Source organism: Salvelinus fontinalis, chromosome 3 (assembly GCF_029448725.1).
Source record: "Salvelinus fontinalis isolate EN_2023a chromosome 3, ASM2944872v1, whole genome shotgun sequence".
Classification (NCBI taxonomy): Eukaryota; Metazoa; Chordata; class Actinopteri; order Salmoniformes; family Salmonidae; genus Salvelinus; species Salvelinus fontinalis.
Window position 1 is genome coordinate 5,000,896 of NC_074667.1, and position 26,271 is coordinate 5,027,166.

Consider the following 26,271-nt stretch of genomic DNA (forward strand, 5'->3'; position numbering starts at 1 on the left):
GTCTAAGGCACTGCATCGCAGTGCTTGAGAGGTCACTACAGACCCGGGTCCGATCCCAGGCGGTGTCATAACCGGCCGTGACTGGGAGTCCCGTAGGGTGGCGCACAATTGGCCAAGCGTCGTCCGGGTTAGGGGAGGGTTTGACTGGGGGGCTTCACTTGGCTCATCGCGCGCAGTGTTTCCTCTGACACATTGGTGCAGCTGGCTTCCGGGTTAAGCGAGCGGGTGTTAAGAAGGGCGGTTTCGGGGGTCATGTTTCGGATGGACGCATGACTCGACCTTTGCCTCTCCCGAGCCTGTTGGGAGTTGCAGGGATGAGACAAGATCGTAATTGGATCGCAATTGGATATCACGAAATTGGCAAGAAAAAGGGGGTAAAGTACAAAAAACTAAATATAACTAATACAATTAATTTCAAACATATGATTGCGTACGACCAGTTGTGTGTGCTGTGGGCATGCAATAGTGGTAGTAGGCTTACCATTGGGCAAACAAATCTGACTGACAGCTAAGACATCTCCGTCAACTTAACCATGAATGACATGCAGGCAAGCCTATACATAGCAGCATCTCGTTCACTGATGGAAAAGAAGGACTTTCCCATATACATGTTAATGCAGCAGCTTGTTGGCGTGTTGCTAAGGAACAGTGAGGTGTAGGAGCCGGTTGTGAAGGTAGCTAATTGCAGAATGCACATAAACTAAGTATATGTTCCTAGAAGGTTAATGTACCCCCCCACACACTTGCACCTCTGTAGTGTGTGTGTGTGTGTGTGTGTGTGTGTGGGAGAGAGAGAGACAGAGGTCTCTCTAACCTTCCTCTTTAATAGGGACAAAGGGATGCATTATGGTGTGAAAATCAGTACTGTAATCTAAGTCCATTTGCTCTACTGTATTTTAAGACATGTAGGACAGTAAGAAGTTTTCTCTTCTTCCCTAAATAAATCTCGAGAATGAATGTATAGAGAATGTATACTAATGGTAACCTATCTTCTTTCGAAAGAAAAGGATTCATCACAAAAAATGGATTGTACATACATTTTTTATGTCAGCTGATCAGAGTCTTCAACCAAGATTCGGACTGAGGCACACAGAACAGAAGTCAAGCCAGAACCAAGGTCGCTAGCTGGAGGGAGGGAGGGAGGGAGGGAGGGAGAATCAATCAGATAGCTGAATTACCCAGCACGGTACCGAGGTTTGCATTGCTTTTTCACTCATGTAGCGTAGACAGATCAATTAAGATTAGCCCCCAACAAAAGCAATTCTAAGATAATGCATCTTTGGTGCAACACGTGGTCAATTATATGCTTTAATCAGATAATTAAATTAGTTAAGGTAGGATGGGTATTCAACAGTTAGGAAAGCTAACTCCAAAATGGTCTACAGGAATCAATAGCTGAAACAAGTGACTAATGTACATGACGTGACTAACGTACATGTACACAGCAAGGGCTTGTGGGTCCTGGTACCCATGGCGATACAAAGTGTGTTTGCCTGAGACCTGAGGATGAGTCATCCACCGTCTCTGCAATGCAGCACACTTCAGGAGAGACGCGTTGAGGAGTGTGTGTGTGTGTTTTGTGTGTGTGTTTTGTGTGTGTGTGTGTGTGTGTGTGTGTGTGTGTGTGTGTGTGTGTGTGTGTGTGTGTGTGTGTGCGTGCGTGCGTGCGTGCGTGCGTGTAAGACATAGAAAGCTGCCTCTGTGTGGTGTGTGTGTGTGTGTGTGTGTGTGTGTGTGTGTGTGTGTGTGTGTGTGTGTGTGTGTGTGTGTGTGTGTGTGTGTGTGTGTGTGTGTGTGTGTGTGTGTGTGTGTGTGTGTGTGTGTGTGTGTGTGTTGCCATGACAATCACAGACACCGTCAGTACCCCAGGATACTATCGAGGTTTGGTCAAGGGTCAGATGTTAACACTTGACGGCCAATCACCATCAAGACTGTTCCGTGTAACTAGTTGACATCTCCATTAGGCCACCCACCTTGACACTGGTAGCACAGATACATAACACGTCTACGACTATCACCTGGCTATGCACGGTCTCGTAAGCCATTATCCACATAATATACTGATCAGCTGAAGAGTTGTAAGAGAAACCCAGCATAGCGAACACCAACACTAGTCTAAAGGATCTAACTAGCTACTCTGGCTATGGAGGATATAACAGACTGGACCGCACACACACAATACACTGAAATCCTATTATTCAAGACACTTCATTCACATAGACTCATCGCCCAATACCCTCCTGCTTATATAAACGTCATGAACCTATATTACTCAAGGGACTTCATTCTCCTGTAAATGACAGTCACATGACCCAAGGTGATGACCAGTGCATATCAGAGAGATCAAATGAAATGTTATTTGTCACATGCGCCAAATACAACAGGTGTAGACCTTACAGTGAAATGCTTACTTACAAGCCCTTAACCAACAATGCAGTTGCTAGTGGTATAATGATGACACCACTCATTGAATGGTAATAGCATATTCAATGATTAGAGCAGTCAAATGGCTAATTATATGGTTGACTTCAATAGAAGATTTCCATAAATGTCAAGGGCATAATACAAATAGAGAGACGAATGTGACATTTGAGTCATTTAGCAGACACTCTTATCCAGAGCGACTTACAGTTAGTGCATTCATCTCAAGATAGCTCGGTGGAACAACCACATATCACAGTCATAGTAAGTACACTTTTCCTCATTAAAGTAGCTATCAGTTATTATTATTTATTTTATTTAAGATACTCTTTGAAAAGGTAGTGTTTCAGATGTTTTTGGAAGATTGGCAGGGACTGTCCTAGCTCCTGGAGGAAGCTGGTTCCACCATTGGAGTGCCAGGACAGAGAAGAGCTTGGAATGGGCTGAACTGATAGGAGTACACACACAATACACACACACAACACACACACAATACACACAACACTCAAATCATATTGTTCCAGACACTTCATTCACAGACTCATTGCTCAACACCCTCCTGCCTATATAAGTGAAAATAATCTATATTATTCAAGGAACTTCATTCTCCTATAAATGACAGTCACATCTCTTAATGATCCAAGGTGATATCCAGTGCCAACCATAAGTATTTCCCCCCTTGGATTTCTTAAAAGTTACAAAGTGGGATTCAAATGGATTTCATTGTCATGTTTTGTCAACGATCTACAAAACATATGCTGTTATTTCAAAGCGGAAGACATTTTATAAAGATTAATGAAACCCCCCCACTATATACCTTGATTAGATAAGTATTCATCCCCCTGAGTCAATACATGTAGTGGTAGCAATTACAGCTATGAGTCTTCTTGGGTAAGTCTCATAAGAGCTCTGCACACATGTATTGTGCAATATTTGCCTATTATTATTTTCTAAATTCTTCAAGGAAGGAGTTGGGGATCATGACTAGACAGCAATTTTCAAGTCTTGCCATAGATTTCCAAGCAGATTTAAGTCACAACTTGATCACTTAGGAACATTCACTGTCTTCTTGGTAAGCCACTCCAGTGTAGGTTTGGCCTTTTGTTGTAGGTTATTGTTCGGCTGAAGGGTGAATTCCTCTCCCAGTGTCTGGTGTAAAGCAGACTGAAGCAGGTTTTCCTCTAGGATTTTGCCTGTGCTTAGCTCCATCCTGTTTCTTTTTATCCTGAAATACTCCCCAGTCTGTGCCGATGTCAAGCATACCAATACCATGATGCAGCCACCACTGAGCTTGAAAATAAGGAGCCAGTTACTCAGCGATGTATCGTGTGTCATACCCTGATCTGTTTCACCTGTCCTTGTGATTGTCTCCACATTCCTCCAGGTATTGCCCATCTTCCCCATTATCCCCTGTGTATTTATACCTGTGTTCTCTGTTTGTCCGTTGCCAGTTTGTCTTGTTTGTCGAGTCAACCAGCGTTTTTCTCAGCTCCTGCTTTTTCCTAGTCTCTCCTTTTCTTGTCCCTCATGGTTTTGACCCTTGCCTATCCTGTCTCTGAGCCCTCCTGCCTGACTACTCTGCCTGTCCTGACCTTGAGCCCGCCTGCCGTCCTGTACCTTTGCCCCACCTCTGGATTACCGACCTCCGCCTGACCTGACCCTGACTGCTGTCCTGTACCTTTGCCCCTATACTCTGGATTATCGACCCCTGCCTGCCTTGACCTGTCGTTGCCTGCCCCTGTTGCTATAATAAACATTGTTACTTCAACAGTCTGCATCTGGGTCTTGATTCCTGATATTGTGTTGGATTTGCCCCAAGCATAAGGCTTTTTATTTATGCCAAAAAGTGCATTCATTTCCCATGTTCTTTTTGCAGTATTACTTTAGTGCATTGTTGCATACAGGATACATGTTTTGGAATATTCATTATTCTGTAAATTTGTATACTTATTTTCACTCTGTAATTGAGGTCATTATTGTGGAGTCACTTCAATGATATTGATCCATCCTCAGTTTTCCCATAACAGCCATTGTCGTGGTTTTAAAATCATCAATGGCCTTATGGTGACATCCCTAAGCAGTTTCCTTCCTGTCTTGCAGCTCAGTTCAGAAGGATGACTGTATCTTTGTGTCTGGGTTGTTTAATACATCCTCCACAGCCTAATTATTAACTTGACCATGCTTAAACAGATATTCAATGTCTGATTTGTTATTGTTACCCATCTACCAATCACATCCCTTCTTTCTTTCGAGCTTTTGAAAAGCTCCCTGGTATTTGTAGTTGAATCTGTGCTTGCAACTCAGTACTTGACTGAGAGACCTTACAGATGTTGTGTGTATGGGGGACAGAGGAAGGGGTAGTCATTCAAATATCAGTTAAACCCTTAATTTACACAGAGTGAGTGCATGTAACATATTGTGTGATTTGTTAAGTCATATTTTATATATTTTACTAATTTATGCATGCCTAAAGAAAAGGGTTGAATGCTTATGCAGCTACTATATTTTAGTTATTGAATTTTTATAAATTGTAAAAAAATATATATATATATATATTTTCACTGGTATTATCAAGTATTTTGTTTATTTCAATGACAATTAAATCTATTTCAATTCCACTTTGAAAATGCAACAAAATGTGAAAAACTCCAAGGGAGGTGAATACTCACGATACTAACTGTACTTTAATTACCAGTAACTTTCTGAGTCACTCAGTTTTTCTTCAGATCTTCTTGTGACAAAAACATAATTTGCATTTAGGTGCTGTTGACATAATGAGAAGAAGATAAGCAGTGATGCGGTCTCTGTGCTGGGCTGGGCTTGCAACTCCCTGCATCCTAATCACCTGATTATTTAGATGGTTTGTGTGTGTGCGTGTGTGTCGTACGTAAAAGGGATGAAGGATAGATGGATGTATGGAAGATGACTCAAATCTTTTTTGTATTAAATGAGGAAATTCAATTTTTCCATTTGAGTGTCTTTAGTAAAGCCAGAGCACAGTACAATGAATAGACTTTGGCCCCTGCCACGCTACCACCACAACCATTAGCACTCAACACTTGTTACAATGGTTTATTCCTCAATACTTTTTACAATATGTTAACACCCTTATCACAACGTTTTAAACCCTCAACACTTCTTGCAGCAGTTTAACCACAAGAGTTGGTGTAGCACGGTTAACATTTGCATTCAATCTATTTTGTAACCCACCAGGTCTCTCCATCAGCCTGAGTAACTCTTTATAGACAAACCCATCAGGGCATAGACTCTGTAAATCATGAAACAGCCAAGCCCAAGGTACTAATGCTCCAGCAATTAGCACCCTGATAGCAGCAGATGCCACTGTGCCGCTAATTAACAACGTTAGCCAATAGTGATAAAATAACTCTCTAGGGCAGTGGTGCAGGGCAGGTCGAACTCTGCAGCTGATGCAAATGGACACACAAACGGAGCACAAGTTAGTAGGAATAAACAATATCTTATTACCATTTTATTCTCAATATTTATTTTTCAATATAAAGTATTTAAATCCATAGCTTATTTTGTTATGCTACACAATTTCATACAATTCCCAAATATTTGGCACAGGCACAGATACATACACAATGTTTAAATATATCATCGTACATTTACGCTTTGTCCTGTTCCACTTAGGTTCTTTGGAAATTGAATTATAACCCTGTTACGACACATATTTCTTTTTTAAAATTTTTTATTTTATTTATTTATCCCCTTTTCACCCCAATTTTCGTGGTATCACAATCGCTAGTAATTACTATCTTGTCTCATCGCTACAACTCCCGTACGGGCTCGGGAGAGACGAAGGTCGAAAGCCATGCGTCCTCCGAAGCACAACCCAACCTAGCCGCACTGCTTCTTTAACACAGCGCGCCTCCAACCCGGAAGCCAGCCGCACCAATGTGTCGGAGGAAACACCGTGTACCTGTCCCCCTTGGTTAGCGTGCACTGCGCCCGGCCCGCCACAGGAGTCGCTGGAGCGCGATGAGACAAGGATATCCCTACCGGCCAAACCCACCCTAACCCGGATGACGCTAGCCCAATTGTGCGTAGCCCCACGGACCTCCCGGTCGCGGCCGGCTGCGACAGAGCCTGGGCGCGAACCCAGAGACTCTGGTGGCGCAGTTAGCACTGCGATGCAGTGCCCTAGACCACTGCGCCACCCGGGAGGCCCTTACGACACATATTTCAGTGAAGCAAAGATGTTGAATGACTGGACATTCAATATACATAAATATAGTAAGCGACACGGTTCAATTCAAAATTGCTAGAATATGCATGCAGTAACAAATACAGCTGCTGAAGCAATGACTTTACACACTATTCTCAGGATATACACACATCTAATAAAAACATACTGTACAATCAATGAACACAGAATAATGAAACCTTTCCAACAACAACACGTCTGTCAAATACAAAAATACTCGCTTTTACTGGGTTCTCCACTCTATGAAATAGCCAATGTCCTGATAATACATTATTCACACATACAAATTCCCCGAAACAAGAAAAAGCAAAGCACAACACTGTTTTGGTTGACAGATTTCATGAGAGGCTGTATGACTGTGGACCATGGAGCTAAGCTGACAGTGAGAGAGATAAAGAGTGAGACATCAGGCTCCAGAGACCTCGTCAAATAGGGAGAGAAAGAGGGAGGGGGGAAAAGAAGAGAGATGGCGAGAAAGTGACAGAAGAGAGGTATGTGTGGAGGAGGAGTAATAAAAGATCATTGAAGTGTCTCCATCTTACGCACTTTAAAGTAGGACCCGAGTGATCCTATTGAAATTCCACTCTGGATTTGACACACTGATGCACACACACACACACACACACACACACACACAGCAATACAAAGGAGAGACGAACTAGAGTGCATTCTGAAATCCTCAAGTAAGATAAACCCTTAGGGCTACACTCAACATCCCATCAACATCGACAGTGTGCAACAACCTCTCAAACACTACTATTGTGTTTTTTTCAATTTCATCCTACAAACGGATGATATTAAGTGGGTACATGTCTCTCAGTTTCAATGGGCATGATGCCTCTGGAGGGCACTGTTATGTGAATATACTGGCTTGACAGATTCGGATTAGGTGGGAGAGCAATGCAGAAGTATTGAGTTGAGGTTGACAGATTCGGATTAGGTGGGAGAGCAATGCAGAAGTATTGAGTTGAGGTTGACAGATTCGGATTAGTTGGGAGAGCAATGCAGAAGTATTGAGTTGAGGTTGACAGATTCGGATTAGTTGGGAGAGCAATGCAGAAGTATTGAGTTGAGGTTGACAGATTCGGATTAGGTGGGAGAGCAATTCAGAAGTATTGAGTTGAGGTTGACAGATTCGGATAAGGTGGGAGAGCAATGCAGAAGTATTGAGTTCTTGACAACTAACACTAGAATCCAGCATTGTTGCTGTGATACACGGAGAGAGAACCAACTCAGGGGAGGTATGCTGCCAAAACAAGGGAGTCCCTAGCAACCTTGTGATGACAGTTACATGTCACCCGCGTGTCACTTCCCCTGTGTTCCCCCACTCAGAGGAAAGCGGTGAGAGGTGCAGAGATAGAGTGTGGGGGTCACCGGATTATGCTTGCTGCTTGTTTGATTGACAAAACTAACCTTTCTGGCAGCTCACCAAGGACAGTCGCGACAACAACAGGAACTTTGTCGGAGCTCTCTCCTCTCTCTACTACTGATGACTCACACTAGCTTATCCTTCCTCTCCTCCATCTCTCTTGGTCTGGCTGACACCAACTTTCGAAGTCCTCCTGACACCAGCTTTCGAAGTCCTCCAAATGGGTCACAGCTCTTCGCTGTGTAGTCATGAGGGTCGTGTCAGCCAGACTACCCCTCTCCTTCCCTCCCCTCGCTAACACAAAATGACCACCCTGTTGAGCATGGAAAATGGTGCATGATGAAATTGTGTTTTATAATTGAGGTGTGGTGACGGTATCAACGCTCCATAGCATGTCATAGGGGCTGCCTGGGAAAGAAAAGGTTAAGACACTTCAGAGGAACCCTGATTTCAGAGGAGACTTCAGAGGAACCCTGATTTCAGAGGAGACTTCAGAGGAACCCTGATTTCAGAGGAGACTTCAGATAAACCTTGATTTTAGAGAATAAATAAAAAACACACCCAACAGAAACCAGCGTGTGTGTATGTAATGCATCGCTTTTTTCTCATTGTATACAGTTCGTTCGGACTGCCTACGCCATGGTTGCTATGGCGATGGCTCTCCGTGATGAAGAGTCCTTGATCCCTGTGTGTGGAGTGTACACTCACGACTCCAATTCTGGGTGCTTGGCTAACTCGTCCTGGACCCTTGTCATCACCATCACCCACTGGAGTGCCCTACTAAGTGCCCTATTACGTACCCACTGTGTTATACAGGAAAAACACAAGTGGAGTCTCGGGCTGAAAAGTTATCATCTCCATGGAGAGACTTGACACTGAACTGTGGTTCCGTGTTGACACGGACTGCCTAGTAATTACTGACAATTACTGACACGGGATTTGGCCAGTTTACAGTAGGCCTATACAGTTTAACATGCTGTCGGTAATAACATGCTGTCGGTAATAACTGTCACGCCCTGACCTTAGTTCCTTTGTTATGTCTCTATTTTGGTTTGGTCAGGGCGTGAGTTGGGGTGGGCATTCTATGTTTTGTTCTGTTGTACTTTTCTATGTGCTTGGCCTAGTATGGTTCCCAATCAGAGGCAGCTGTCAATCGTTGTCTCTGATTGAGAACCATACTTAGGTAGCCTGTTCCCACCTGTTTGTGGGTAGTTGTTTCCTGTTGTGTGTCTGCAACAGCCAGAACTGTTTCGGTCGTTATCTTTGTTATTTTTGTTATTTCAGTGTTCATTTTATTAATATGGACACGTACCATGCTGCACCTTGGTCCTCTCCTTCCAACAGCCGTCACAATAACATGCTGTCAGTAATAACACGTTGTCAGTAATAACATGCTGTCAGTTATAATATGCTGTCAGTTATAATATGCTGTCAGTTTTAATATGTTGTCAGTAATAACATGCTGTCAGTTATAATATGCTGTCAGTTATAATATGCTGTCAGTTTTAATATGTTGTCAGTAATAACACGTTGTCAATAATAACATGCTGTCAGTAATAACACGTTGTCAATAATAACATGCTGTCAGTAATAATATGCTGTCAGTTTTAATATGTTGTCAGTAATAATATGCTGTCAGTTATAATATGCTGTCAGTTTTAATATGTTGTCAGTAATAACATGCTGTCAGTAATAACATGCTGTCAGTTTTAATATGTTGTCAGTAATAACATGCTGTCAGTTATAATATGCTGTCAGTAATAACACGGTGTCAGTAATAACACGTTGTCAGTAATAACATGTTGTCAGTAATAACACGTTGTCAGTAATAATATGCTGTCAGTAATTATACGTTGTCAGTAATAATATGCTGTCAGTAATAATATGCTGTCAGTAATAACATGCTGTCAGTAATAATATGCTGTCAGTAATAACATGCTGTCAGTAATAATATGCTGTCAGTAATAACACGTTGTCAGTAAAAACACGTTGTCAGTAATAATATGCTGTCAGTAATAACACGTTGTCAGTAATAACACGTTGTCAGTAAAAACACGTTGTCAGTAATAACATGCTGTCAGTAATAACATGCTGTCAGTAATAACATGCTGTCAGTTATAATATGCTGTCAGTTATAATATGCTGTCAGTAATAACATGTTGTCAGTAATAATATGCTGTCAGTAATTATACGTTGTCAGTAATAACATGGTGTCAGTAATAAAACGTTGTCAGTAATAATATGCTGTCAGTAATAACATGCTGTCAGTAATAACATGTTGTCAGTAATAACATGTTGTCAGTAATAACATGTTGTCAGTAATAACATGTTGTCAGTAATAACATGTTGTCAGTAATAACATGTTGTCAGTAATAATATGCTGTCAGTAATAATACGCTGTCAGTAAAGCTATGATGTCAGTAATAACATGTTGTCAGTAATAACATGCTGTCAGTAATAATATGTTGTCAGTAAAGCTATGTTGTCAGTAATAACATGCTGTCAGTAATAACATGCTGTCAGTAAAGCTATGCTGTCAGTAATAACATGCTGTCAGTAATAACATGTTGTCAGTAATAACATGCTGTCAGTAATAACATGTTGTCAGTAATAATATGCTGTCAGTAAAGCTATGATGTCAGTAATAACATGTCAGTAATAACATGCTGTCAGTAATAACATGTTGTCAGTAATAACATGCTGTCAGTAATAACATGCTGTCAGTAATAATATGTTGTCAGTAATAATACGCTGTCAGTAATAACATGCTGTCAGTAAAGCTATGATGTCAGTAAAGCTATGATGTCAGTAAAGCTATGATGTCAGTAAAGCTATGATGTCAGTAATAACATGTTGTCAGTAATAACATGTTGTCAGTAATAATATGTTGTCAGTAATAATACGCTATCAGTAATAACATGCTGTCAGTAAAGCTATGATGTCAGTTAAGCTATGCTGTCAGTAATAACATGCTGTCAATAATAACATGTTGTCAGTAATAACATGTTGTCAGTAATAACATGTTGTCAGTAATAATACGCTGTCAGTAATAACATGCTGTCAGTACTAACATGCTGTCAGTAAAGCTATGATGTCAGTAAAGCTATGATGTCAGTAATAACATGTTGTCAGTAATAACATGCTGTCAATAATAACATGTTGTCAGTAATAACATGGTGTCAGTAATAACATGGTGTCAGTAATAACATGGTGTCAGTAATAACATGGTGTCAGTAATAATACGCTGTCAGTAATAACATGCTGTCAGTAATAACATGTTGTCAGTAATAATATGCTGTCAGTAATAACATGTTGTCAGTAATAACATGTTGTCAGTAAAGCTATGCTGTCAGTAATAACATGCTGTCAGTAGTAACATGTTGTCAGTAATAATACGCTGTCAGTAATAACATGACGTCAGTAAAGCTATGATGTCAGTAATAACATGTTGTCAGTAATAACATGCTGTCAGTAATAATATGCTGTCAGTAATAACATGACGTCAGTAAAGCTATGATGTCAGTAATAACATGTTGTCAGTAAAGCTATGATGTCAGTAATAACATGTTGTCAGTAATAACATGCTGTCAGTAATAATTTGCTGTCAGTAATAACATGCTGTCAGTAAAGCTATGATGTCAGTAATAACATGTCAGCAATAACATGCTGTCAGTAATAACATGCTGTCAGTAAAGCTATGATGTCAGTAATAACATGTTGTCAGTAATAACATGTTGGCAGTAATAACATGCTGTCAGTAATAACATGCTGTCAGTAAAGCTATGATGTCAGTAATGCTATGATGTCAGTAATAACATGTTGTCAGTAATAACATGCTGTCAATAATAACATGTTGTCAGTAATAACATGGTGTCAGTAATAACATGGTGTCAGTAATAACACGTTGTCAGTAATAATACGCTGTCAGTAATAACATGCTGTCAGTAATAATATGCTGTCAGTAAAGCTATGCTGTCAGTAATAACATGCTGTCAGTAGTAACATGTTGTCAGTAATAACATGTTGTCAGTAATAACATGTTGTCAGTAATAACATGTTGTCAGTAATAACATGCTGTCAGTAAAGCTATGCTGTCAGTAATAACATGCTGTCAGTAGTAACATGTTGTCAGTAATAATACGCTGTCAGTAATAACATGACGTCAGTAAAGCTATGATGTCAGTAATAACATGTTGTCAGTAATAACATGCTGTCAGTAATAATACGCTGTCAGTAATAACATGACATCAGTAAAGCTATGATGTCAGTAATAACATGTTGTCAGTAAAGCTATGATGTCAGTAATAACATGTTGTCAGTAATAACATGCTGTCAGTAATAACATGCTGTCAGTAAAGCTATGATGTCAGTAATAACATGTCAGCAATAACATGCTGTCAGTAATAACATGCTGTCAGTAAAGCTATGATGTCAGTAATAACATGCTGTCAGTAATAACATGCTGTCAGTAATAACATGCTGCCAGTAAAGCTATGATATCAGTAATAACATGCTGTCAGTAATAACATGTTGTCAGTTATAATATGCTGTCAGTAATAACATGCTGTCAGTAATAACATGCTGTCAGTAATAACATGTTGTAAATAATAAAGTGCAACAATGTTAGCTGCAGTCAGCTGCAGTTCCACTTAAAATGACTGTTGTTGAGGTGGAAACCTTTTCTGTTGATCGGTATACTGTACACTAACCTCTAGTGTGTGTAAAGTCAGCTATGTGGAAGGATGAGTCATTTTGCTGTCCCATAGAAGATATACTTTGAGTGTATGTATTGAATAACAACAACAACAAGAAAGGAAGCGAGCGATGACTCATCTGTTAAGCTCTGTTGGTCGGTATGTTCAGTCACTCCTAAAGGCCTCTTAATTGGACGTAGTTGTCAAATCAGTGACTAATGACTTAGTGAGCTGCTTAAATTCTGACGTTAGTGTCATGTTATCATGAAACCATAATCTTATCACGAAACGTTAATTAGCCCATCAGTTGCATGTCTGGCTAACGTTGACCTGGCAGCATGATTAGTCTGCCATCAATTAAAGCTGACTATGAATTAGTGAGCCAGTGGGAAGTCTGTTCAAAGGCAACTACAGTCATTTGAAATGTAGAAGAGTTAGGGAGGCTAAACAGGGCTTAAAGAGATGTATGTATGATGTTCCGATTAGAAAATACTGTACAGCACATCTTCACTGTTGGGTTTAGTCTCATGCATCATAAATAATCATCTACACCGGGGCAGCAATATGTAACATCTGTCACTGGTAGACAAGCAGCGCTTTGTACGTCATTTGATGGCAATATCTGCAAATTACGTTTACATCCAATCTTCATGAAGGGACAGGTTCTAGGTACAGAGGTACCAAAGCCAGTGAGATTGACCAGAATGAACTGCTCTGAGAGCAATGGGGAGAAGCAGTGGGAGGGACTCTGACAATAATGAATGAGAATAGTCTGATACAAATGATGGAAGATCATTGCACAGCCTCATGGGGGATGAGCCTTATGTGGAGAGGGGACACTGGGTATAGAACCCAACTAGAAGTGCAGATAAGACTGGAGCCCTAATGATGGAGAGAAGACAGAGATAGAGGGAGGGTGAGGGGGGAGAGGAAAGGCAGGAGACAGAGAGAGAGAGACACAGAGAGAGAGAAAGAGAGAGAGAGACAGAGAGAGAGACACAGAGAGACAGAAAGAGAGAGAGAGACAGAGAGAGACGGGGAGAGAGAGAGAGAGAGAGAAACACAGCCCAGATGGGATGTAGCATAGACTGGGAGATAAAACACCATCAATCTCATCCTGGCGACATCCCCAAAATATCCGTGAACATTCTCCACTAACTCGTTGTCTGTCCGTACTTCAAGTGTTACTCGGGTTGGAAAGCTGAAACTGTGATGTAACAGGGCTCTATTTTGGCTCCATGGTAGAGCCCCTGAGGGCCCGGCCTACATGATGGAGCAGGTGAAGCCACAGCACTCCTTCAGCAGGGACAGGCCTGTCTTGGTGAAGGGTGACGAGGTCTGCTGGGCCCTGGACGTTAGCCGTCTGGCTGGAATCTGACCTGGGGAAGAGGAGGTGGATTCAGTCAGAGGATATGGGGATGTACCAAGTGGAGCACTGGTGATGTTGTAGTAGATCAGATATAATGACACACACATTCAGACTCACCCAGACACAAGGGTATGCAGACACATGCATGCACACACACGACTGATATGAGGTGAATACACACTGATGAAAATAAATGTTGCTCAGTGGGGAGCCAGTTCAAATATAGTTGAAGTCGGAAGTTTACATACACCTTAGCCAAATACATTTAAACTCTGTTTTTCACAATCCCTGACATTTAATCCCAGTAAGAATTCCCTGTTTTAGATCAGTTAGGATCACCCCTTTATTTTAAGAATGTGAAATGTCAGAATAATAGTAGAGATAATTATTTATTTCAGTTATTATTTATTTCATCACATTTCCAGTGGGTCAGAAGTTTACATACACTCAATTAGTATTTGGTAGCATTGCCTTTAAATTGTTTAACTTGGGTCAAACGTTTTGGGTAGCCTTCCACAAGCTTCCCACAATAAGTTGGGTGAGTTTTGGCCCATTCCTCCTGACAGAGCTGGTGTAACTGAGTCAGGTTTGTAGGCCTCTTTGCTCGCACACGCATTTTCAGTTCTACACTCAAATTTTCTATAGGTTGGAGGTCAGGGCTTTGTGATGGCCACTCCAAAACCTTGACTTTGTTGTCCTTAAGCCATTTTCCCACAACTTTGGAAGTATGCGTGGGGTCATTGTCCATTTGGAAGACCCATTTGCGACCAAGCTTTAACTTCCTGACTGATGTCTTGAGATGTTGCTTCAATATATCCACATAATTTTCCTTTCCTCATGATGCCATCTATTTTGTGAAGTGCACCAGTCCCTCCTGCAGCAAAGCACCCCCACAACATGATGCTACCACCTCCGCGCTTCACGGTTGGGATGGCTGTTTTGGAGCAGTGGCTTCTTCCTTGCTGAGCGGCCTTTCAGGTTATGTCGATTTAGGACTCGTTTTACTGTGGATATAGATACTTTTGTACTTGTTTCCTCCAGCATCTTCACAAGGTACTTTGCTGTTGTTCTGGGATTGATTTGCACTTTTCGCCCCAAAGTACATTCATCTCTAGGAGACAGAACGCGTCTCCTTCCTGAGCGGTATGACGGCTGCTTGGTCCCATGGTGTTTATACTTGCGTACTATTGTTTGTACAGATGATGAACGTGGTACCTTCAGACATTTGGAAATTGCTCCCAAGGATGAACCAGACTTATGGAGGTCTACAATTTCTTTTCTGGGGTCTTGGCTGATTTCTTTTGATTTTCCCATGATGTCAAGCAAAGAGGCACTGAGTTTGAAGGTAAGCCTTGAAATACATCCACAGGTACACCTCCAATTGACTCAAATTATGTCAATTAGCCCACCAGAAGCTTCTAAAGCCATGACATAATTTTCTGGAATTTTCCAATCTGTTTAAAGGCACGGTCAACTTCTGACCCACTGGAATTGTGATACAGTGAATTTTAAGTGAAATAATCTGCCTGTAAACAATTGTTGCAAAGATTACTTGTGTCATGCACAAAGTAGATGTCCTAACCGACTTGCCAAAAGTATAGTTTGTTAACAACAAATTTGTGGAGTGGTTGAAAAATGAGTTTTAATGACTCCAACCTAAGTGTATGTAAACTTCCGACTTCAACTGTATGTATTCATTTTTGTGGGTGAAATCCATAATTTCATAAATAAATGCTTCTGTCGTGAAGAAAGAATTGAATAAGAAAGAGGCGCCTAACTGTCCAAAGAAATCGCCATCAAATCAAGGTCACTGACTATTACTGTATCAAAGCGAATACCTGAAAACTTTGAGACATACAATTGAGCATTTGAATGCAAAATAATAACACTCACTATGATGCACTATGACTACACACACCTTTCTTCTTGGAGTTTCTGGGGAACTTGGACTGGAGGAATTCAGCCATTTCTTTGTCCTCCTCCCTTTCCCTGTAGAGGAGAGAAAGATGGATGAGTGGAACTTCAAACTCTACATTTCTGTCTGTTCCTACTAGCAATGACTCAGACTCCATATCCTCATGCCCTGTCTTCTGCCTAGGTGTCTTCACATGCCTCAAAAACAATCAATTATTACCTCGTCACTTCCTGCTTCTCACTAACCAGAATGCATTTTGGCGCTTGTATGGCGCCGCCCTCTGTTCTGAGAATGGAAGGGGGCACCATAACAAACTTGTTTACCCTAACAAACTTGTGCATGTACAGTGGGATCTAGGGTTTCACAGCACACTGTCCCCTAGACTAAAACACAGATGTTTTATTTCAACAGTAAGAAAATCGGAGAATGGAGATGTTCCCTGTGGTTTGTATGTAACTGAGTCGAAGGCTTGTATTTCTGACAGGATGTCATTGGAGACCAAACCAATAAGGAGGAGGGGGGGACAAGACAGATGGAACAGAGTTCTGTAACATAGGTGGTTCAGAACCACGCTCCCGTGATGACCTGGTCTGAGACCTGACAACTTACTGTACATTGGCACCTCAAGGTAATGCCTAAGCTTTAGCTCAAAGGGCTAAAAGTGTTCTGGTGAGCATGACAACTGGTTTCGAACCCCAGTCGGTCACACTTGCCTTAGCCTCTCAAACTCCACGTCGTCAACAAGGAAATCTCTGGTCTCCACCAGCTTGTGAATCTGCTGGAGAAGATCCTCCTCTTTCTGTCTGTCCTCGTTGGACTTGTCATTGTCTGTAACAGAAAATATGTTATGACGATCAGGGGTTAAAGTGGGATTTTGTCAGTGGTGGATTTCAAACTGCTGCCACATTCAGGGTCTTTTCATTGATGATTTGACCAATAAAATCAGATATTTATTAGATGTCTAGACCCCTAACTTTAACCCCTAACCCATCTTAAGGTGATAGGAGTTTGTTCTCCCACCAAATTAACCACTGTTGACAATGGAGATATATACATATATTTATGCATTTCATTTTTAGAGAAACATTTCTTTACAGGGTGGATTGAGTTTAATCATCACTATGGTCAAGATAATGTATGATTACACAGTGTCTGATTCTTCACGTTGATATAACACATGACTCTGCTGTGCTGAAGCATAATTGTAATTGTCATTGACACCTGACATACATTTTGTGCTTGGTAAAGGATTTAATGATCTCACTTAGGACTGGATTTAGTCTGTAGTGCTGAAGAGCTGCGCTACAGGGTGATAGGAATTTAAAGGTAATGTTCCCGTGTTAGACGAGACTGCATTCAACGGTAGGCTCTGCATAGGTCGGCTCAATAGAAAATTACCATTACCTTTAAATTGCGCTAGAGCGCTGAACTTCAGCGATAGGGATTGAATTCAGCCCTTAATCATGCAAAATCAGAAATCAGAAAATCCACAACAATTTACACATCATAGGATACAAAGACAACATAAGTTTTATTAAGCACACATCCTTTTAGGTCCCACACGCAGTGGATACATTTTAACAAAACAAACAGATCACCAGATGCAATTTTCTGCTTACATTCTTATCAAAGTTCACATGTGTAATGGCAGTATCTTCACAGAACCCACTAAATCAACCCCAAACCCAGGATAGAGGGGCTGAGTGAATGTGGTCTGGACTCTATGGAGGAGGGTTATAGAGACACTGTAGAAGGGTAGAATTCCTGCCTTGTGGTCCAGGTACACTCCTTCTCTGGAAGAGCAGGGGACAGGGATATCAGGGATTATCATTGTGGTAGAAAGAGCATCCGTAGCGAGAGCAGATTAAACAGCAGGATGAGGTCCTTCTTCCAAAACAAAGTCTCAGTCTTTTCTGCCGACCCCTTTATATGAGACATGCCCCAGTTTACCTCCCAGTAGCAGGCTCCAGACAGACCCTCCTTACACAGCACCTGGGGGTAGAAGGTAAATATGTCTGGATGGTCAGGATATTGTCACATCTCCATGTCACATCTCTATTCCCCACAGACAGATACAGTTTGTTGTGTTAAGATATATTGTGAGCTGATCATATCCAGATTTATGGGCAATTTCCTCCTCCAACACATCCTCCAGTCGTTGTTTTAGTCCGGAGACTGATTTCTTTACATCCTCAAAGGAGACATGTTGGTTGACAGGGATGCTGGTTAAGGCTTCAGATCCAGGAGGGACACAGAGACACTGGACATTCTGGAGGAAATGGATGTGATCTTCGGTTTCCTCCAGCTCAGTATCTCTCCTCCTGAGCTCAGCCACCTCCTGCTTCAGTTTCTCCAAATGCTCTTCCGCCAGAATTCCTTTCGCCCTCTCCCGGGCTCTGATCAGCTCCGTCATCTTAGAGTATTAGGGTTGGGCGATATATGATTAAATCGAATATTGTGATATGTGACGTTGATGATATATCGTGATGTGCAAGACAATACTCTAATCAAAACTGTGCAGTTTTATCAGTTAGGCTGTATCAATATGTTGAAAATTAAGTATAAATGAATTACCTATGCCTTGTTTTTTGTCCACATGAGGATTCATTCATGAGAATGTGACTATAATATTGTTAATAAGTACAACAATTGCACAATCTGGAATGATTTAGTCATTAACGGCGCAAAGCGATTATATCGGATGTCGCGATATTTGGAGTAGCATACCGTCTTCCCAAATATTGACCAACCCTAATGGGTATGCTTGTAATCATTAATGACTGGGGAGTTTTTCAGGATAAAAAATAAATGGAATGGAGCTAAGCACAGGCAAAATCCTAGAGGAAAACCTGGTTAAGTCTGCTTTCCACCAGACACTGGGAGAGGAATTCACCTTTCAGCAGGACAATAACCTAAAACACAAGGCCAAATCTACACTGGAGTTGCTTACCAACAAGACAATGAGTGTTCGAGTTACAGTTTTGTCTTAAATCTACTTGAACATCTATGTTAAGACGTGAAAATGGTTGTCTAGCAATGATCAACAACAAACTTGACAAAGCTTGAAGAATTCTGAAAAGAATAATGGGCAAAGGTCACACAATCCAGGTGTGGAAAGCTCTTAGACACTTACCCAGAAAGACTCACAGCTGTAATCACTGACAAAAGTGCTTCTACAAAGTATTGACTCAGGGATTTGAATACTTATCTAAATTAGATATTTCTGTTTTTCATTTGCAGTAAATTTGCAAAACATGTTTTCACTTTGTCATTATGGGGTATTGTGTGTATATGGGGGAGAGAAAACAATCTATGGAATCAATTTTGAATTCAGGCTGTAACACAACAAAATGTGGAATAAGTCAAGGGGTTTGAATACTTTCTGAAGGCACTGTATATACTGTAGTATCCATAGAGATATTATTAAATTGCTAGAGGGGCAATGTCATAAACCCTCAAAATTCCAGAATGGAAAGAAAATGTCAGCCATATTCATCAGGGAGAACTCCAAACCAGTCTTTTTTTTTTTTTTTTTTTTTTTTTTTTTTCACCTTTATTTAACCAGGTAGGCTAGTTGAGAACAAGTTCTCATTTGCAACTGCGACCTGGCCAAGATAAAGCATAGCAGTGTGAACAGACAACACAGAGTTACACATGGAGTAAACAATAAACAAGTCAATAACATGGTAGAAAAAAGAGAATCTATATACAATGTGTGCAAAAGGCATGAGGTAGGCAATAAATCGAATAATTACAATTTAGCAGATTAACACTGGAGTGATAAATCATCAGATGAACATGTGCAAGAAGAGATACTGGTGTGCAAAAGAGCAGAAAAGTAAATAAATAAAAGCAGTATGGGGGGTGAGGTAGGTAAATTGGGTGGGTAGTTTACAGATGGACTATGTACAGCTGCAGCGATCGGTTAGCTGCTCGGATAGCAGATTTTTAAAGTTGTTGAGGGAGATAAAAGTCTCCAACTTCAGAGATTTTTGCAATTCGTTCCAGTCGCAGGCAGCAGAGAACTGGAAGGAAAGGCGTCCAAATGAGGTTTTAGCTTTAGGGATGATCAGTGAGATACACCTGCTGGAGCGCGTGCTGCGGGTGGGTGTAGCCATCGTGACCAGTGAACTGAGATAAGGCGGCACTTTACCTAGCATAGCCTTGTAGATGACCTGGAGCCAGTGGGTCTGACGACGAACATGTAGCGAGGGCCAGCCGACTAGGGCATACAGGTCGCAGTGGTGGGTCGTATAAGGTGCTTTAGTAACAAAACGAATGGCACTGTGATAAACTGCGTCCAGTTTGCTGAGTAGAGTGTTGGAAGCTATTTTGTAGATGACATCGCCGAAGTCGAGGATCGGTAGGATAGTCAGTTTTACTAGGGTAAGTTTGGCGGCGTGAGTGAAGGAGGCTTTGTTGCGGAATAGAAAGCCGATTCTTGATTTGATTTTGGATTGGAGATGTTTGATATGAGTCTGGAAGGAGAGTTTGCAGTCTAGCCAGACACCTAGGTACTTATAGATGTCCACATATTCTAGGTCGGAACCGTCCAGGGTGGTGATGCTAGACGGGCGTGCGGGTGCAGGCAGCGAACGGTTGAAAAGCATGCATTTGGTTTTACTAGCGTTTAAGAGCAGTTGGAGGCCACGGAAGGAGTGTTGTATGGCATTGAAGCTCGTTTGGAGGTTAGATAGCACAGTGTCCAAGGAAGGGCCGGAAGTATATAGAATGGTGTCGTCTGCGTAGAGGTGGATCAGGGAATCGCCCGCAGCAAGAGCAACATCATTGATGTATACAGAGAAAAGAGTCGGCCCGAGAATTGAACCCTGTGGTACCCCCATAGAGACTGCCAGAGGACCGGACAACATGCCCTCCGATTTGACACACTGAACTCTGTCTGCAAAGTAGTTGGTGAACCAGGCAAGGCAGTCATTAGAAAAACCGAGGCTACCGAGTCTGCCGATAAGAATATGGTGATTGACAGAGTCGAAAGCCTTGGCCAGGTCGATGAAGACGGCTGCACAGTAATGTCTTTTATCGATGGCGGTTATGATGTCGTTTAGTACCTTGAGCGTGGCTGAGGTGCACCCGTGACCGGCTCGGAAACCGGATTGCACAGCGGAGAAGGTACGGTGGGATTCGAGATGGTCAGTGATCTGTTTGTTGACTTGGCTTTCGAAGACCTTAGATAGGCAGGGCAGGATGGATATAGGTCTGTAACAGTTTGGGTCCAGGGTGTCTCCCCCTTTGAAGAGGGGGATGACCGCGGCAGCTTTCCAATCCTTGGGGATCTCAGATGATACGAAGGAGAGGTTGAACAGGCTGGTAATAGGGGGTGCGACAATGGCGGCGGACAGTTTCAGGAATAGGGGGTCCAGATTGTCAAGCCCAGCTGATTTGTATGGGTCCAGGTTTTCCAGCTCTTTCAGAACATCTGCTATCTGGATTTGGGTAAAGGAGAAGCTGGGGAGGCTTGGGCGAGTAGCAGCGGGGGGGGCGGGGCTGTTGGCCAAGGTTGGAGTCGCCAGGAGGAAGGCATGGCCAGCCATTGAGAAATGCTTGTTGAAGTCTTCGATTATCACGGATTTATCGGTGGTGACCGTGTTACCTAGCCTCAGTGCAGTGGGCAGCTGGGAGGAGGTGCTCTTGTTCTCCATGGACTTTACAGTATCCCAGAACTTTTTGGAGTTAGAGCTACAGGATGCGAATTTCTGCTTGAAAAAGCTGGCCTTTGCTTTCCTGACTGACTGCGTGTATTGGTTCCTGACTTCCCTGAACAGTTGCATATCGCGGGGGCTCTTCGATGCTATTGCAGTTCGCCACAGGATGTTTTTGTGCTGGTCGAGGGCAGTCAGGTCAGGAGTGAACCAAGGGCTATATCTGTTTTTGGTTCTGCATTTTTTGAACGGAGCATGCTTGTCTAATATGGTGAGGAAGTAACATTTAAAGAATGACCAGGCATCCTCAACTGACGGGATGAGGTCAATATCCTTCCAGGGTACCCGGGCCAGGTCGATTAGAAAGGCCTGCTCGCAGAAGTGTTTTAGGGAGCGTTTGACAGTGATGAGGGGTGGTCGTTTGACCGCGGACCCGTGGCGGATACAGGCAATGAGGCAGTGATCGCTGAGATCTTGATTGAAGACAGCAGAGGTGTATTTGGAGGGCAGGTTGGTCAGGATAATGTCTATTAGGGTGCCCATGTTTACGGATTTAGGGTTGTACCTGGTGGGTTCCTTGATGATTTGTGTGAGATTGAGGGCATCAAGCTTGGATTGTAGGACTGCCGGGGTGTTAAGCATATCCCAGTTTAGGTCACCTAACAGAACAAACTCTGAAGCTAGATGGGGAGCGATCAATTCACAGATGGTGTCCAGGGCACAGCTGTGAGCTGAGGGGGGTCGGTAGCAGGCGGCAACGGTGAGAGACTTATTTCTGGAGAGATTAATTTTTAAAATTAGAAGTTCGAACTGTTTGGGCATAGACCTGGAAAGTATGACAGAACTTTGCAGGCTATCTCTGCAGTAGATTGCAACTCCTCCCCCTTTGGCAGTTCTATCTTGACGGAAAGTGTTATAGTTGGGTATGGAAATCTCAGAATTTTTGGTGGCCTTCCTAAGCCAGGATTCGGACACGGCAAGGACATCAGGATTGGCAGAGTGTGCTAAAGCGGTGAGTAAGGCAAACTTAGGGAGGAGGCTTCTGATGTTGACATGCATGAGGCCAAGGCTTTTTCGATCGCAGAAGTCAACAAATGAGGGTGACTGGGGACATGCAGGGCCTGGGTTTACCTCCACATCACCCGAGGAACAGAGGAGTAGTAGGATGAGGGTGCGGCTAAAGGCTATCAAAACTGGTCGCCTAGAGCGTTGGGGACAAAGAATAAAAGGAGCAGATTTATGGGCGTGGTAGAATAGATTCTGGGCATAATGTGCAGACAGGGGTATGGAGGGGCGCGGGTACAGCGGAGGCAAGCCCAGGCACTGGGTGATGATAAGAGAGGTTGTATCTCTGGACATGCTGGTCTCAATGGGTGAGGTCACCGCATGTGTGGGGGGTGGGACAAAGGGGGTATCAGAGGTACGGAGAGTGGAACTACAGGGTCCATTGCAAACCAAAACAATGATAATGAAAACTAGCCTGAACAACAGTATGCAAGGCATATTGATATTTGAGAGAGACATACAATAAGGCATAAAGTGATTGCAGGTCTTGATTGGGAGAGCTAGCTAAAACAACAGGTAAGATAACAGCAGCAATAACAGGGTGTTAGTCTAACACAGCAACAACAGGTAAAAATGGCGACGACTAGGCAGAGAGGGTCGGATTAACTACACACAGATCCTGAGTTAAAGCACAGAGCCGACAGGTAAAACACAAATAAACAGAATGGAGTACCGTGAATTAATGGACAGTCAAGCATGCATCAGCTATGTAGCCAAGTGATCATAGTGTCCAGGGGGCAGCCGTAGATGGAGCAGAGGAGGCCTCCACTAAGCTAGCACGCGGCGTATAAAGTTAGTAGCCCGGGGGGTGGTCTGCTCAGACGGAGGGGGTCTGGCGCAGTGGCGCTAGCGCTAGCTCTTCAGCTAGCCGGCAGATGGGCCTAGCTCGAGGCTAGCTCAAGGCTAACTGGTGCTTGCTTCGGGACAGTGGTGTTAGCCAGTAGTAGCCACTCGGTTGCAGCTAGCTAGCTGTGATGATACGATGTAATTGTCCAGAGCTTGCGTCAGGAATCCGGTGATGTGGTAGAGAGAAAGCAGTCCTATATGCTCTGGGTTGATATCGCGCTTGCAGCTAGCCGGCAGATGGGCCTAGCTCGAGGCTAGCTCAAGGCTAACTGGTGCTTGCGTCGGGACAGAGGTGTTAGCCAGTAGTAGCCACTCGGTTGCAGCTAGCTAGCTGTGATGATACGGTGTAATTGTCCAGAGCTTGCGTCAGGAATCCCGTGATGTGGTAGAGAAAAAGCAGTCCTATATGCTCTCGGTTGATATCGCGCTTGCAGACTGGCAGGTGTTGGCCCGGTATTGAAGCTGGCTGTGTCCGAGTTGAGGGTGAAGACCGCAGCAGTGGCTAACTGACTACTAGCTAGTAGCTAGTTATCTGGCTAGCTTCTGCTTGGGGTTACGGTTCTAAAGTATAAAAAAAATAGCAGGTCCGTACCACATTGGGTGAGGCGGAATGTAGGAATGTATATTCAGTTCCTAGATGGAAAGTGAAATTAAAATATATACGAAATGTATACGAAAAATACGAAGACTATTTACTATTTACACGCTACAGGACAATACAGGACAATACAAACACACGTCCGACTGCTACGCCATCTTGGAACTTGGAAGTCTAATTGGCAGTAGAGGCATAATCCTAATATAATTATTGTCAATCTTAAATATTGTCATATAATTAGAAATGGAGTTTATATGGATTTTATACCAATTTTCTGTATAAATAGCCTCTAAAATACATGTAAACAGATCATAAATGTCTCAATTTTTGTTTTCTTGGAAAGCTGTGAGAGCTTTTATATGATACAATATCAATACTTGTTGCATTTACAACAAGTACTGATAAGTCCTATCATCAACTGATATGAGCCAGTGTATGGCTGTGGATTGACTGCATTGTTTGAATGGAATGTTGGCATATTGGCAGTTAATTAGCTACATTTATTTATGGAATCATTCCTCTAAAACTGGCTAGCTAGCTAACAAACATAGGCTACAGTGCAGTGCAGAGAAACTTTACACAATGCCTGTGTTCCAAAATGCGCACTTACGTTCAGCTTTCTCCCGTTCTTTCTAGGGTGATCTTTCAAGAACACCTGAGACAGCATACGGTCTAGTATGGGAGAACGACGAGCACTTAAAATCCATAAAAAATTTACTTTGACGTGACCTCTAACCTAAACTGGGAAATGCAGCGTCGACAAAGCTAGCTTTTATGTTAGCTTGCTACGTCCGTTTACATTGTAGCCAATGTAGCAGCGCGAGCAACTAGTGCTAGCAATTCAGTGAACAACTATCCCAGAATGGAAATACTGAACAAGAATAACAAGTAAAAAAGTAACAGAATCGATTTTCTCAGTACCTGTTAGTGAATTAAGCTGATATCTTATCACAGCACTGGCAAACCATGGTTGACCAACTCCCTGACCAAAATGGCTGATAAGAAAGTTCATGTCTATTCTAGTTCTCTTAATTCCTAATTTTATGACAGTATTGTTCCCTCAAATTGATTTTAACACATGACTCTGTTTTGCTGAAGCATCATTGTAATACTTATTTACAAATTATACAGCTGTTACGTTTTGTTCTTGGTGAAAGGACTACTGACCTCACTTCATAATTATTTTACAGCACAACAACCCATGAAAAATCATAAGATCCACAACAATTTACACAAATCACAGGATACAAAGACAACATCAGTTTCAAATGAATTTACCCAGAGTGAGAAAGGTCACACATGCAGTGGATACAATTAGACAAGAAAAATAGATGGATAAACAATTTTTGTTAGATAATACTTCCAGATCACAAGATGCAATTGCTTGAAGCAGGTCTATGTTTTTATCAAAGTTCATATCTGTGTGAATGCCAGTATCTCCAAATCTGCTTTGTTGCAAATCCAATTATCAGGCCTAAACCCAAACCCAGGATAAAGGGGCTGAGTGAATGTGGTCTGGACTCTATGGAGGAGGGTCATTGTGTCAGAGACGCCATAGAAGGACAGAGATCCTTCCTTGTGGTCCAGGTACACTCCTACTCTGGAAGAGCAGGGGACAGGGATATCAGTCTGTTCATCATTGTGGTAGAAGGTGGAGCTATAGTCAGAGCAGATTAAACACCAGGATTGATCATTCTTCCCAAACAAATTGCCTCTTGTCTTTTCTGCTGATCCCTTTATATGAGACGTCTATACAAACTGACCCATCCCCATCCCAGTTTACCTCCCAGTAGCAGGCTTCAGACAGACCCTCCCTACACAGCACCTGGGGGTAGAAGGTAAATCTGTCTGGATGGTCAGGATATTCCAACAACTGACACCGGTCCCATTTCACATTCCTGTTCCCCACCGACAGATACAGTCCGTTATGTGCTGTGTTGGGATCAAATGTAAGATGAACATTTCCAGATATCCTGGCCATTTCCTCCTCCAATACATCCTCCAGTCGTTCTTTTAGTCCGGAGACTGATTTCTTCACATCTGCGCTAGGTAAGGCTTCAGATTCAGGAGTGACACAGAGATGGATGTGGATGTGAATGAGATGGA

At 42.4% G+C, this 26,271-nt stretch overlaps 1 protein-coding gene across 2 annotated transcripts in view; it reads right to left on the reverse strand.

Moving 5' to 3' along the window:
- Nucleotides 1–5,909: 5,909 nt before the first annotated feature.
- The window catches only part of LOC129836425 (bMERB domain-containing protein 1-like), a 64,801-nt gene continuing 44,439 nt past the window's right edge, over nt 5,910–26,271 (reverse strand). The window contains exons 4-6 of one of the 2 annotated variants that reach the window (XM_055902575.1): nt 16,710–16,824; nt 16,000–16,070; nt 5,910–14,091 (exon numbers count right to left, since the gene is read on the reverse strand). In XM_055902575.1, the coding sequence (XP_055758550.1) occupies nt 13,976–14,091; nt 16,000–16,070; nt 16,710–16,824 (302 nt within the window). In that variant the 3' untranslated portion in view covers nt 5,910–13,975. Of the gene's footprint in view, nt 14,092–15,974; nt 16,071–16,709; nt 16,825–26,271 lie in introns of both variants that reach the window. The other variant, XM_055902584.1, reaches the window with a different exon arrangement.